At 39.3% G+C, this 15,804-nt stretch overlaps 1 protein-coding gene across 1 annotated transcript; it reads left to right on the top strand.

The window, feature by feature from the left end:
• Positions 1 to 12,775: 12,775 nt before the first annotated feature.
• On the top strand, positions 12,776 to 13,815 carry LOC126936137 (olfactory receptor 4D6). Its single transcript, XM_050758588.1, has one exon. The coding sequence runs from the start codon at positions 12,791 to 12,793 to the stop codon at positions 13,733 to 13,735; it is 945 nt and encodes a 314-aa protein (XP_050614545.1). The 5' UTR covers positions 12,776 to 12,790; the 3' UTR covers positions 13,736 to 13,815.
• The last annotated feature ends 1,989 nt before the right edge of the window (positions 13,816 to 15,804 follow it).

The following is a 15,804-nucleotide window of genomic DNA, read 5'->3' as shown; positions in this document are numbered from 1 at the left end:
TTCAGGCAAGGGAGACATCCGGTGCTTTTACTTGAATGTGGAGACTCTTCCCTCTAGATTCCTCTCACCCTTCCTCATGGTCACTTGTCTACTGACTGTGCCATAGATAGCCAAAAAGGTAAAGGAATTTCTTCAGAAAAAAAAAAAAAAAAAAAAAAAAGAACCTCCACAATAATCACAGTAACTAACATTTATTGAGCACTTAATATGTACCAGGCACGAAAGTTATTTAATTAAATACTCATTGCAGTAGTAAAATACACATTGAACTATCCCCTATGTTACAAAATAAGGAAACGATGTGTCAGCAAGGAAAACTAACTTGCTCAGGGTCACCAAGGAAGGGGCAGAACTCTGATTCACACCAAGGCCTTCCTGACTCCAGAGCCCACGGTCTGCCCAAATGCTGCAGTCCACATTCAACAAAAAATAGCCCAAAAGTAGTACAAGTATATAACTCTTGTTATTGGCATATGGCAGAATCTGAAAAGATACACTGTGTATAGTTAAGGTAAATGACAAGAACAAGATGACACCTCATCAAATGCCCTCTCTAGGATCTCCCTGTTGAATTCCCATTATGGCTACTGAGTAATTTGCTAAGCAAATGCTGAAGGACATTCCCCTTGGCTGCCATTTCTCTCTATCTCAGCTATGTAAGGGCTGGGGAAATTTGAGTCCAATAGTGTCACACCAATACTCTTCTTTTCTCAGTCTCAGTCCCCTAAACTGCCTACTCAGTCAGAACCTCCTTGATTTTTCTTTAATATTTTGCTAAATGTTGTGTTTTGTTCTTTTAATTTTATTTTATTTTAAGTTCTGGTATACATGTGCAGGACGTGCAGGTTTGTTACATAGGTAAACATGTGTCATGGTGATTTGCTGCACCTATCAACCTATCACCTAGGTATTAAGGCCCACATCCGTTAGCTATTTATCCCGATGCTTTCACTCCTCCCTGCCCCCTGACAGGCCCCAGTGTGTGTTGTTCCCTCTCTATGTCCATATGTTCTCACTGTTTAGCTCTCACTTACAAGTGAGAACATGGGATATTTGGTTATCTGTTCCTGTGTTAGTTTGCTGAGGATAATGGCTTCCAACTCCATCCATGGCCCTGCAAAGAACACTAACTCCTTCCTTTTGTGGCTGCATAGTATCCCATGGTATATATGTACCATCTTTTCTTTATCCAGTCTATTATTGATGGGAATTTGGGTTGATTCCATGTCTTTGCTATTGTGAATAGTGCTGCAGTGAACATACCATACATGTATCTTTGTAATAGAATTATTTATATTCCTTTGGGTATATACCCATTAGTGAGATTGCTGGGTCAAATGATATTTCCATTTCTAGGTCTTTGAGGACTTGCCACACTGTCTTCCACAATGGTTGAACTAATTTACATTCCCACAAACAGTATAAAAATGTTCCTATTTCTCCACAGCTTCACCAGCATCTGTTGTTTCTTGACTTTTTAATAATTGCCATTCTGACTAGTGTGAGATGGTATCTCATTGTGATTTTTGATTTGCATTTCTCTAATAATTAGTGACGTTGAGTTTTTTTTCATGTTTGTTGACCACACAAATGTCTTCTTGAGAAGTGTCTGTTCATGACATTAGCCCACTTTTAGATAGGGTTGTATGTTTTTTCTTGTGAATTTGTTTAAGTTACCTTTGTCAGACGGATAGATTGCAAAAATTTTCTCCCATTCTGTAGGTTGTCTGTTCATTTTGATGATAGCTTCTTTTGCAGAATCTCCTTAGTTTAATTAGATCCTATTTGCCAACTTTTGCTTTTGTTGCAATTGTTTTTGATGTTTTCATCATGAAATCTTTGCCAGTGCCTATGTCTTAAATGGCATTGCCTAGATTTTCTTCTAGGGTTTTCATAGTTTGGGGCTTTACATTTACACCTTTAATCCATCTTGAGTTAATTTTTGTATAAAGTGTAAGGAAACAGTCCCATTTTCAATTTTCTGTACATGGCTAGCCAGTTTTCCCAGCACCATTTATTAAATAGTGAATCCTTTCCCCATTGTTTGTTTTTGTCAGGTTTGTCAAAGATTCAATGGTTGTAGATGTGCAGTCTTATTTCTGAGATCTCTATTCTGTTCTATGGGTCTATGTGTCTGTTTTTGTACAAGTACCATGTTGTTTTGCTTACTGTAGTCTTGTATTATAGGTTGAAGTCAGGGAGTGTAATGCCTCCAACTTTGCTATTTTTGCTTAGGATTGTCTTGACTATACTATCTCCTTGATATTAACCATGCCATTCCTTTACCAGTTGTGTCCTTTTTGATCACCACACCCTGAATTCCCCTTACTATCTTCTATCTGAACCCATTGCTCCTATAAAATTCCTGTTTCTCTTCTTGAATAAATTAAACCTTGCAGCCCACATTGGGTATAATTTATTTGGCATCAACTCAGGGAGATATATCCCAGGTTCCCAATTCCAGATAATTACCCCTTCATTTCAGGCAGTTACAGTGGAGTTGTCCAACACAACTATTTCTGCTGGTAAATCTCTCTCTCTGGCCACTTGCAACACATTCACTTTTCCTTGGTGTAGGTCAATTGGATAAGTAGATATTTGACTTGATCGTTCATATAAGAGAAGTAATTATTTCCTCCATATCTGGAAGAACATAAACAATGCATAGGAAAGCAGAGATCCCTGTCTCAGGTTTCCTGGGTTCTTCATCCTCTAAATTCATTCCTATCCATGGCCAATAAAATGTAGAATGACTCCTACTATTCATATATACAGGTACTCAGAGAGAGAGAGTTGAAATTTGCTGAGTGTTACTAAGTTTCAAGTTCTGTTCTGAACATTTCATACATGTTAAGTCATTGAATCCCCACTCACACAGCCATTGAGTGGAAACTGACTCAGCATGGCTTCTGAGACAAAACTCATCAACACTTTGTGACATTTCCCCCAGTGGGCCCCTGATAAGGTTGAAGTGGGGAGGTTTTATAGTGGCAGCCAAATATACCACCTAGGGAAAATACTAAAGAATCTCTACATATGCCTCCCACTTCTGTCTACTGGAAGCATCCCATGCCTCCATTTTTCTATTGCACATCTTCCAAATGTAGGCCCAGAAGCAGAGGCCACAGTTATGCCTAGAACTACAGAACCATTGCCACTGCGGTCAAGCTGGTGTATGAAACTGCAACAATTAAGTCTGTAACATTTTAGGAATGAAAAGCTGACAGTATATCTGTATATTAAGGGATAGTTGCTTTACAGAAATATAAGCAAATGAATCAAAAATTTACAGGCATTTTACTATTACAAGGGAAATTCAAGAAAGAATATGAGGAGAGATTGTCTGATCCTCAGCCCTATTTGCTTGCACTTACATCATTAGCTTCTTCAGGCATTATTGGGTAGTAGAGAACAGCAGGAGGCAGGGAGACAAAAATCAAAATATCAGTTTAATAATGTTAAACCGACAGATAATGTTTTGTTGGAGGACGTGGCTTTGATCTGGTCCTATGGCTGCCCCACACTGTACACCAGAATCAGACAGGCTAACCCAGGAGAAGCAGGCTTGCCCTGTTGCACTAATTGTGTAGATGAGAGAAAATCGGTCCACACGCTGTCTGCAGGGAGACAGATCCCAAAGAAAGAGAAGGAAGATCAGGAGGCCAAGTTCTCCTGCCTAATTGTTTTCCCCGATTCTCCAGTCCTTTAAATCAGGGGTGTCCAATCTTTTGGCTTCCCTGGGCAACACTGGAAGAATTTGTCTTGGGCCACACAAAAAAACACATTAATAATAGTTGATGAACTTTTAAAAATATCACAAAAACACTCTTAATGTTTTAAGGAAGTTTACAAATTTGTATCAGGCCGCATTCAAAGCCGTCCTGGGCCACATGCAGCCCACGGGCTGTGGGTTGCACACGCTTGCTTTACATCACTCCTACCTTCCTAGAAAAGACTGAGTGAAGAAGGAGGCACAAAACCTGCATGCCATTTCAGTGTAAGTTCCTCTCCAGGAAAACAGGAGGACAAGGGAAGGAACTCCCCATACACATACTAAGACCTTTAAGGTTCCTTCACCCCGATCCTCTAAGAAGCACTAAACTGAAGTTCCATCCATGACTATGAGGGGCCACCAGACCAGGAGGCCTCATCTGGTGGAATCCAATTTGCCAATATCTCCAGGTCTCAGTCGAGGCCCCTTTATGATGACATTGGTCACATCCAATGCTTGGATCTTACAGGATTATTATGAGCCCAAAAAAAAAAATTGATTTTTAGAAACTTCTTAGAAAAAAATTAAAACATTATATAAAAACCAGAGATTCTTGTTATTACCAAATGCCGCTTCCCCCAAGGAAGCATTCCCAGACTCTCTGGACCTCACTAAATCCCTGGGCCAATCTCGCCGCATTCTTGCCCTTTGGTGTGAATCATCACAGTTGTAAGTATATGCTTGAGGGTGGGGGTCACATCTGTCTCTTCATGAATATATTCTCAGCATCTAGAACTCTGCCCGATACACAAAAAGCAATGAATATGCATTTTTTGGTCAATCACTGTAATTGATCTGTTTGAAGAAAATCAATTATGTGACCCAAATTGTAACCACTGTCACAAGAAATAGACTCTTGAACTATAATATTGTTGATGAAATTGCTGTGTTATCATACAAGGACTTTGCATCACATTGATGTTGTTATAATTTAGAGAAGGGCCTTTAGAGATTCCTCAGACTTCCCTGTACACAGTTTCATCACCTCCTTATTAGATGTGCTATCATAATGGTGTGTGTGTGTGTGTGTGTGTGTGTAAAGGAGAGAAAAAACATGCATACGTGTTGCTTAGTGACTTTTTAATAACTCCCATTGCATCTGCAACTGCCCACGTCTCCATTGAAAATTGTATTTCCTACAAATATCCAACATTATTCCCTATGCTAATTATTATAGTAGACTTCTAATTCAGCGTCAGTTAGGAACAGTGTAAACTCTTCCTGTGCTTGGGTGAAGAAGGGCAGAGCAGTGATGATGGGGAACTTGTCAGGCTCACTTTGCAAAGGTAGGTGACGGCATCCTGAAAATTTTGCATACCTACAACCTTATGATTTTGATAGTGTCTCTGAAAGGCAAAATGTCCATTTGCAATTCTGGAAGGATATGTCATCTTGAACTAAAAGTTTCGGGCCAATTAAGATCTCCTGCCTCTAACCTAAAATACTGGGCTTCTTAAGACACATTCAAATAAGGTAATTTTTCAAAAATTAAAACTCATTCCATAAACATTACTAAGCCCCTACAATGTGTTAAAAAAAAAAAAATACTGGTGTGATCTCTTTCTTAAAAGGTGATTAAAAGTTAGATGGCAGCAGAAAGAAAACTATATAATGATATTAGGATTATGATAGTATTAATACCCTACATTTGTATAATGCTTTGAAGTTTACGATATTCTCTCATATGCATTAAGCCGTTTAATTGACTTATACAGCAACATAAGTGAATAGGGGATGTAAGATGAGGCTGAAAATGGCCTAAAGGAAAACAAATACTGTTGGGGAACTACTGCACATCAGGAGCTGGACACCCATTTGTTCATTCATCTTCAAAAAGAATTATTGAATAACTGCTATGTGCCAGGTAGGAGCTGGGGATACAATGGTGACAAATCCTTGCCTTCAGGGAGTTTACATTCGGAGGAAAAGGCAGACACACGTAGACCCATAAAGGCAAGGAGTGAAAAGTGCTAGATTATGACAAGCAAACCTCACTATGCAAAGTAAGGTGTATGTTCCCCATTTCATGGAATAAGATCCCAGGGTTCATAAAGGTTAACTTGCTCCAGGTCACAAGAGCCACAGTTTAAAATACTGGAACCTGGCTTCGAAGGCTGTGCTCTTCTGAACAAGCTAATTCTACATTCAATAATGCAACCTTGAGGTTACAAAACAGAAAGGCTATCATTTGACCCTGAGCTGACATTGAACCTGATAGTCCAGAACCTTCTAAGGTGATTGGCCAGAATAATAATATTATGGAATAATATTAATCTGAAAGAGAAGTCAACAATAAGTAGATTTGATCTCAGTTCCCAGAGACCTGAGTTGGCTGGTCCCAGGTTCTCCTCTAGGTGCCTCCAGCCAATGCCTCATGGAGCCATAACACACCCAAAGAAAAATTAGAGCTATCTTTCCCACACACCCTTTTCTGAAATAAGTCAGCTTCTGAGAACAATTTTAAAAACAAACAAAAAAAGAAAAATACAAGATACATAATATCAGAGCTCAAATTAACGGAGAACTTTTTTCTTCGAATTGTAAATAGGTATAGTAGTTTTTCTGATTTTCAAAATCAGAAGCCATTTAAAATCATTTTTTTAGTTAGACACAACAGAATGTCTTTTTAAAATAAAAACACCAAAATCCAATTATCAACAGATAATGGCTACTACTGTTGTCTTTTATTAATACATCTTTTCAAACTTCTAGCCATGTAAATATTTTTCCCAAAAATAACATCATGTGACATATTCAGTGTTTTAATCTGTCACTAAAAAGAAGTCTCTCCATGTTTAAGAGTACAATTCTACGTTATCACTTCGAATGTCTGCAAATACTTAATTGTACTATTGTGCCGTATTTATTGAACAAATTTTCTGTATCGGACGCTAACTTAAATTCTAATTTCTACTATTTGAAACAGCACTGAGATGAACTTTGCTTATATTTAGGACATTAAGCATTTGGTTTATTAACTCTTTAGCATAAATTCCTAAAGTAGAAATTTTGAGTCACGGTGTTTGTACATTTTACATTTTGACAACATATTTCCAGAATGACCCCAGAAATGTTGCCCATGTGTGCACTCCTATTAACCATATAAAGGTGTCACTTTCTCCACATCTATGCCAACAGTGGACTATTCAACATTGGCTAATCTTCTAGATGAGAAATGATACTTCATTGCAATTTAATTTGTATTTCCTTTTTCTTTCTTTCTTTCCCTTTTTTAATAGAGACAGGATCTTCCTATGTTGCCCAGGCTGGTCTCAAACTTGTGAGCTCAAGATATCCTCCCTCCTTGGCCTCCCAATATATTTATTTGATCAATAGTTGATTGATTGTCTTTTCACATGTGGGCTAACCAACTGTATTTTTCTGTGAATCACGACTCATTTTTGTTTTAAAATATCAAAATGTCTGTGTCTTACAGATTTATAAGAGCTCTTTATATATCAAAGATGTTTAAGCTTGTTTTATTTTTTTAGATATTTTCCCAAGTTTTTTATTTATATTTAGTTTTAAGCTTATTTATAATGCTTTTAAAATGTAAAAGCTTTATATTTTTACTTAGTCAAATATAATTATTATTGGCATAATGCTCCCCTACTCCAAAAATTATGAAAACATTTATGTAAGTTTTATTCTAATATTTTAATTGCTTTTTTTGGTATTTATATTATTAAGGTGACAAAATCTTCTTGTCTTCCATTTCTATGAGAAGTTAAAGAGTGTTGCAATTTATTTCAGCTCACAGTATCTATCTATAAAAAGAAAAGACATTAAACATTCAAACACAATTAGAATTGGGCTGTGTTTTTTGTTTTGTTTTGTTTTTTGTTTTTTCTTTGGAGACAGGTTCTTCCTCCATCACTCAGACTGGAGTGCAGTGGCGCAATCACAGTTCACTACAGAGCTTCGATGTCCCAGGAAATTTGATGTGCCCAGTTCAGCCTCCTGCGTATCTGGGACTACAGCACACACCACCAGGCCCAGCTAATATTTTTTGTAGAGAAGTTTCTCCATGTAATCCAGGCTGGTCTGGAACTCCTGGCCTCAAGTGATCTGGCCACCTCCACCTCCCAAATTACTGGGATTAAAGGCGTGAGCCACCACACCCATTCTATTTCTTTTTTTCATTTTTCTTTTTTAATTTTTTTTTTCACTTTTATTTTAAGTTCAGGGATGTAAGTGCAGCTTTGTTACATAGGTAAACTTGTGTCACGGGGGTTGTTGTACAGATTACTTCATCACCAAAATGTTAAGCCTGGTATCCATTAGTTATTTTTCCTGATGGTCTCTCTCCTCCCACCCTCCACTCTCCAAAAAGCCCCAGTAAGTGTTGTTCCCCTCTATGTGTTCATGCGTTCTCGTCATTTAGCTCCCACTTACAAGTGAAAACATGCGGTATTTGGTTTTCTGTGCCTGCGTTAGTTTGCTAAGGGTAATGGCCTCCAGTTCCACCCATGTCTCTGCAAAGGACGTGATCTCATTCTTTTTTATAGCTGCATAGTATTCCATAATGTATGTGTACCACATTTTCTTTACTCAATCTATTATTGATGGGCATTTAGGTTGATTCCATATCTTTGCTATTGTGAATAGTGTTGCAATGAACATACACATGCATGTCTTTATAATACAATGATTTATATTTCTTTGGGTGTATATGTAGTAGTAGAATTGCTGGATGGAATGGTATTTCTGTCTTTAGATCTTTGAGAAATCTCCACACTGTCTTCCACAATGGCTGAACTAATTTACATTCCCACCAACAGTGTATAAGCATACTTTTTCTCCACAACCTTGCCAGCATCTGTTATTTTTTGACTTTTTAATAGTAGCCATTCTGACTGGTATTAGATGGTATCTCATTGTAATTTTGATTTGCATTTCTGTAATGATCAGTAATGTTTAGCTTTTTTTCATATGATCATTGGCTGCATGTATTTCCTCTTTTGAAAAGTGTCTGTTCACATCCCTTGCCTCCTTTTTTACGGAGTTGTTCGGTTTTTTTCTTGTAAATTTATTTAAGTTCCTTATAGATGCTGGATATTAGACCTTTGTTGGATGCATAGTTTGCAAAAAATTTTCTTCCATTCTACAGGTTGTCTGTTTACTCTGTTGATCGTTTCTTGTGCTGTGCGGCAGCTCTTTACAATACCTTTATCATCAGTTAAAATTAGAAAACGAACGTGCCATTTGACCTAGTAAGTTCATTTCTGGAAATGTATCTTTAAAAGAAATCATAGATGCACATGAAAATGCATTTACAAAATGTTAAGTGCAGGATTATTCAAAAAGACTAATCAGGGACTGACTAGGCAACTGAAGAGATCAAGGTATGACTTTTGTAACCCCTCACTTCCTGTACATTCTACAAGCCTGACTCACAATGCCTCGCACTCACCCTGGTTTCCATACTATCTATCTTAAGTCCTGAATCCCAAACTGCTGTGCTCTCCTGGCTGGTGTCTCATTCCATTTTAGCCATCATGACTGATGCTTATTCTTCACTTGCCTGACTCCCACATACCTATGAAAACCTGTCTCTACCTTAGTCACCGATGTATTTCCCATCACATTCCACAGGGGATCAGGGAGACCTTGCAGCAACAACAAAGAACTACATACAGTAAAACAATGGAATGTACGTAAGGAACTGTTAAGAGGCTACATGTGAAAAATGATAGAGTAGGAAATTAAGTCACACATATGTTTTTGAATGTATGAAAGCCAAAACAAAAATACATAGTCAGGGCCTGGCGCGGTGGCTCACGCCTGTAATCCCAGCACTTTGGGAGGCTGAAGTGGGTAGATCACCTGAGTTCAGGAGTTCCAGACCAGCCCAGCCATCATTGCCAAACCCCGTCTCTACTAAAAATACAGAAATTAGCCGGGCATGGTGGCTCCTGCCTGCAATCCCAGCTACTCGGGAGGATGAAGTAGGAGAATGGCTTGAACTGGGAGGCGGAGGTTGCAGTCAGCCAAGATTGCACCACTGCACTCCAGCCTGGGCAACAGAGAAAGACTCTGTGTTAAAACACACACACACACACACACACACACACACACACACAGATACACAGTCAGTTACACAATTCTTATTGCCTCAGAAAAGAATGCACACTGATGTCCCACAGGAGCTCTGCCTTGCACTTTCATCTAGGATAAATGTCTTCTTTGGAGTCTCCTGTGAAGAACTGAATAGATCCTGCCCTGAGTACAATCCAAAGATGGATGCTTTTCCTTGTAGACACTCTAATAAAAGGAAATGACGTAATTCCAAATACATTGTACCAGTTAGTATGTTACTGGAGGCTAGCATATTAAAGTAAGATTTCTTTTGGGCTGTATACCTTAAATATGTGCAATTTTTAAAAGATTGTAAAAAGTTTTTTAATTAAAAATAAATAAGCAAAAATGAAAGCGGCAACTCACTTCCACTGGAATGAAATTATTCTAATGGTGGAAACATCAGGGATCTAACAAGATAACAAGATTTTTGTTTAAGAGGACTTCTGTATGTTCTAACCCCACAAACTAAACTATAAAATACACTCAACTGTAAGAGAACTGAAATAAGAAAAATTAAGAACTATGTTGCTTATGGAACACTTTCTTTTGCTTTTATTTCAGGGAAAGTGCTCTATCCTTTGTTCATCTGGTATACTGTTTTCTTTCTTATCCTATATTTTTTCAGACATAATTATGTTTTTTCAAATGCCAATTGCCTACTTTTTATTGTTGAATTAGATTTCGGTCATCTCAATTTATTTTTTTTTTTTTTTTTTTGAGGCAAAGTCTCACTCTGTCGCCCAGGTTGGAGTGCAGTGGTGCAATCTTGGCTCACTGCATGCTTTGCTTCCTGGGTTCACGCCATTCTCCTGCCTCAGCCTCCCGAGTAGCTGGGACTACAGGTGCCCACCACCATGCCTGGCTAATTTTTTGTATTTTTAGTACAGACGGGGTTTCACTGTGTTAGGATGGTCTCAATCTCCTGACCTCGTGATCCGCCCACCTCAGCCTCCCCAAGTGCTGGGATTACAGGCGTGAGCCAGTGTGCCCGGCTCCTTAAATTTTTAAAAATTATCTAGAATATGAGTCCTTGGGACATACATATATTCTTTGTTTCACAGGCCTGCTGTATCAAATGATTTGGGGGCGGGTTATTGTTTTGTAGAGACAGGAACTTGCTCTGTCACCAGGGCTGGAGTACAATGGCACAATCATAGCACACTGCAGCCTTGAATTCCTGGGCTCAAGCGATCCCCCTACTTCAGCCTCCTGAGTAGCTCAGGTGCACACCACCATGCCTGGCTAATTTATTTTTTTTAATTTGTTGTTGTTGATAAGATGGGGTCTCACTATTGCCCCGGCTGGTCTCAAACTCCTGATCTCAAGCAATCTGCCCGCCTCGACCTCCCAAAGTGCTGGGATTACAGGCATTAGCCACGGCACCTGGTTCACACAGATATTCTTACCCAAAGAAGTTTGTCCTCACATGACTGAATATCTGATTTGGGGAAAAGCAATATTAATATAGTAAATTGCTATTATATAGCAATAGTAGAATATCCCTAGAATTTGAGTCAATAAACCTGGTTACAGCTCTCTATCTTTCACCAATTCAAACTCTGATTCTGAAAAAAAAAAAGTCCTTCTCTAGTCACTCCTGAAGTAAGAAGCATTAGACTAATTTATCTCTGAAGTCCTGTGATGCTCTAATGATCAGTTTTTCTGTGATACTAAAACATGCCCTTAACAATCATTGTAGCTCTATACTCTACCAAGAGCCCTGTGTGTCAATAGCAAGGTCCAGGCTTCCCAGAGTGCCAAAGAGGAGTAATTATGAGGGCCTGACTCTTCTCTTTTTATAAGGGATGAGATGAGGAATAGGTAGACAGGCTACTTAATAAACTGTTTAAGCCTTACATACACACTAGAATTCTCGTAAGCCAAAGTAAGCCCCAGACTCTTTGATTTCTCAGAGTGGTACAGTGGAAAAATCCCTGGAGACTGTTATGTTAAAGAAAAATTATTCACCAGACAATTATTAAAGACAGGAATATAGATTTCATTTAAAACTCTTGCAATAGAAGAAAAAGATTGAACTCAACTTAAAATATAGCAAAGACAAGTGAAGATTTATAAGCAATGAGCAGAGTGAGGGAGGTCAGTAGATTGGAAATTACTAAGAAGTGATATCAAAGGTAGGGTGGTTCTTGCTAAACTAGCATAAAAGAATTCTTGCTAAAGACTGGCCAAGGACTTAGACACAAGGACTTAGATATCGAGGGTGAGGGATGAGATTAAAAATAATAAATACATAAAAGGGTAAAGGGTGAGGAATTTGATTAGATTTCAAGGGTGGGAAATTCTCATTAAACTGACTTGGCAAGATTCCTGTTAAAACTGGGCTCAGCAAAGACAGACACAGAAGGTCAAGATTGAGTCATAGTCAAGAAAAGGGCTCAGAGGAGCCTAAGCAACATTTGGTCAAGGAGGGAATCTTTCTCAAGTCAGGAGAATGATTTGGATTTGAATCCTCGATTTACAATTCACTAATTTTGCAACTATGCAGATGTGAGTAAGTCATTCACCGCTCTAAAGCTTCAGTTTCCCCATATATAAAATGTAGATAGTCGTTCTAAAGACTCTTCAGAAACTTCATGAGAATCGAAATCAAGATGAGCTATTGCAGGTGAAAGCCCTTGGTAAAGCATAGGCGAATGGCCACAGTCCATCCATCTCTCTCTGGTCAGAGTGAGGATAGAGACATGTGATGGTTTTTCCCTGTCAACCCAGGATATTTACAATAAGAAAGAAGAACCGTATGAAAGAAGAATTTCCAGACCACAAAGGGAAGGCTAGCCCAGTTTTTCTGTGTAGTCATGATGACCTCGATGCTTGAGAGCAGTATGTGATCAATGATTTTGCCACCTCATGTCACCATAATCCAAGTTCTAATATATCTTCGCCCAGGGTAGGACGTGGAAGACAGTCATCCCCGTCATGGACCAGATCAACCACACTAATGTAAAGGAGTTTTTCTTCCTGGAACTTACTCGTTCCCAAGAGCTGGAGTTTTTCTTGTTTGTGGTCTTCTTTGCTGTGTATGTAGCAACCGTCCTGGGAAATGCACTCATTGTGGTCACTGTCACCTGTGAGTCCCGCCTGCACACTCCTATGTACTTTCTCCTGCGGAACAAATCAGTCCTGGACATCATTTTTTCATCTATCACCGTCCCCAAGTTCCTGGTGGATCTTTTATCAGAGAGGAAAACCATCTCCTACAATGGCTGCATGGCACAGATCTTTTTCTTCCACTTTGCTGGTGGGGCAGATATATTTTTCCTCTCTGTGATGGCCTACGACAGATACCTTGCAATCGCCAAGACCCTGCACTATGTGAACATGATGAGGAAAGAGGTGTGGGTGGCCTTGGTGGTGGCATCTTGGGTGGGTGGTGGTTTGCATTCAATCTTCCAGGTATTTCTGATGCTTCCACTCCCCTTCTGTGGCCCCAACACGCTGGATGCCTTCTACTGTGATGTGCCCCAGGTGGTAAAACTGGCCTGCACTGACACCTTTGCTTTGGAGCTTCTCATGATCTCTAACAATGGACTGGTGACCCTGCTCTCATTCCTGCTGCTCCTGGGCTCCTACACGGTCATTCTGGTGATGCTGAGATCCCACTCTGGGAAGCGGCGGAACAAGGCCCTCTCCACGTGCACTTCCCACATCCTGGTGGTGACTCTTCACTTCGTGCCTTGCGTTTACATCTACTGCCGGCCCTTCATGACACTGCCCATGGACACAACCGTATCCATTAATAACACGATCATTACCCCCATGCTGAACCCCTTAATCTATTCCCTGAGTAATCAAGAGATGAAGTCAGCCATGCAGAGGCTGCAGAGGAGACTTGGGCCTTCCGAGAGCAGAAAATGGGGGTGAGCAGTCAGATGGAGAGTGGAAGTCCATCTGATCTAGTTTTCTCAAAATGCTAACCTAAGAGTAACAGGTAGCTAGCTCTTCTTCCACCACTTCGTTGTATATCTTCATAGCCACTCGATTCTATTAGCGAGAGTATACAAACAAAAAGAAGAAATGAGATTAAACAATGTGAGCTATCGAGTTTGTGGACTCAGGAGAAGAAGGGGGTATAAGGTTGAAAGCAATACCCTAAATGCTTTTTGGTGTTATCTGTGACTCATACCAACACTTATCTCACTTTTAGCACCCGTAATACGGAAATATCATTACTTGCTCACAAGGTTGTCAAAAGAACGAAATGTGATCAATGCAGTGAGGATGATAGTTGTGACGGTTAGTACTGCTCCTGGCATTAATCAGGTATTCAATCAACTTTCCCTATTACCTATCCCTCTCTTCCTAAATGTGCATATATGCAGAATATAGACACATTTATTTCATATATGCTTTCTGTGGTGACTCTGCTATATCCAGTCAATTATTAAAATCACTGATTTTATATTTTAAGTACAGAATTTTAAGTGTATTTCACCAATTAGTGAAAATGGGAGGAATATTTTAAATTGTAAGTCAAATATGTACATGGACAAATCTATACATGGACCAAGTATTTCCTGTTCTCAGGTCTAGTCTACTGATTTACGAACTGAAATTAAAAAGATGCTTGTACAGTTTGGGTACATGTATGCGCAGAGACAATTTCTTTATGTTAACCTGAACTTCCTTTTCTTCTTTATACACTCTTTACATTTCACCCTCGGGGATTTTGTGACTGGAATAAAACCATAGTTTTTGTTTATGTATGGGTAGGCAATTCAAGACAAATCATGGTGGTTCAAGAAAACAAAACCTGTCTAATAAATACATTTTATGCCTTCATGGCCCATGGCCCACTTTTTGTTCCAGGAGAGAAAAGAAACACATTGTATTCAGGGTCATTTGGGAATAGCCACTGGGTCTGTGTTAGAATCCACCTGTCTCTCAAGGGAAGGATTCCAAGAGAGTAGATATGTAAAGACAATGAATCCTCCTTCTTCCTCTATACTCATCTCAAATCCACCCTTCGGCCTTCAACAGTCATTCAAAAATTATCCAAGAGAAGTAAGGAAGCTCAAGAAATTGCAACACATTGAAAAAAGTTTTGCAAGGTACCGAAATGTTATAATGCATTAATATTTGGCCACGAAGATCCTAGTAGTTGGCATACATCTGTGATCCTCCCTGAGTCCTACAAGACCAAGATAATGAGCCAAGACCCTGCATCAGCTCACCGTGCAGGCCCAAGGGCCTAGAGTCGCAGCTACTCATGGCAGGAGGATCATTTGAACCCAGGAGTTGGAGACCAGCTTGGACAACACAGCAGGACCTTGTTTCCACACACACACAAAAAAATTATTAGCCCCCTCAGGGAGCTTTATTAGCTGTTTTTCCTAATTGCTCCTTTATGAGGAAATTCAATACCAAAAATATACTGTATATATTTATGTGTACTGAGGCCTTTTGAAGGGCCATACCTCACTGTAATAAGTAAGTTTTGTTGCTCCCCTGAGAATGAATTGTCTCTTTGGACATGTCAGGCTCTCATTGAGTATGAATGATTATATGACATTAGATGTTTCCAGAGACCAATATTTCCTCAAAACTCAGAGAATCACAGAAGAGGTAGATTCATGTCCATGCGTTCCGGGGCCTTGAAAGATTTTGGAAAGCAGAGAAACATGGGCATCCTTGTGCGTGTCTGTCTGTGTGTGTGTGTGTGTGTGTGCATATGTGTGGATTTGCTTGCAGTAATAACTTGGAAACTGTTTAATAACTCCCTCTGGAACTCTGACACTACCAGAAGGATGCCCATTCTATTTCCACACTCACATCCAATAAAATTTCCTTTGCTAATTCTCATATTAGGCCTGAGCCTGAGACATTAGTGCACATAGCAAGGACATTTTGAGCCAAGGAGAAGAGCCAACAATGATGTAACTCTCTTAGTCGGCTCTTTCCAACATGAAGGCTGAAGAGAAGACATTGAAATC

This window comes from Macaca thibetana, chromosome 14, assembly GCF_024542745.1.
Source record: "Macaca thibetana thibetana isolate TM-01 chromosome 14, ASM2454274v1, whole genome shotgun sequence".
NCBI lineage: Eukaryota > Metazoa > Chordata > Mammalia > Primates > Cercopithecidae > Macaca > Macaca thibetana.
The sequence above is the reverse complement of the archived record's forward strand: the minus strand, read 5'-3'. Positions and strand labels throughout refer to the sequence as shown.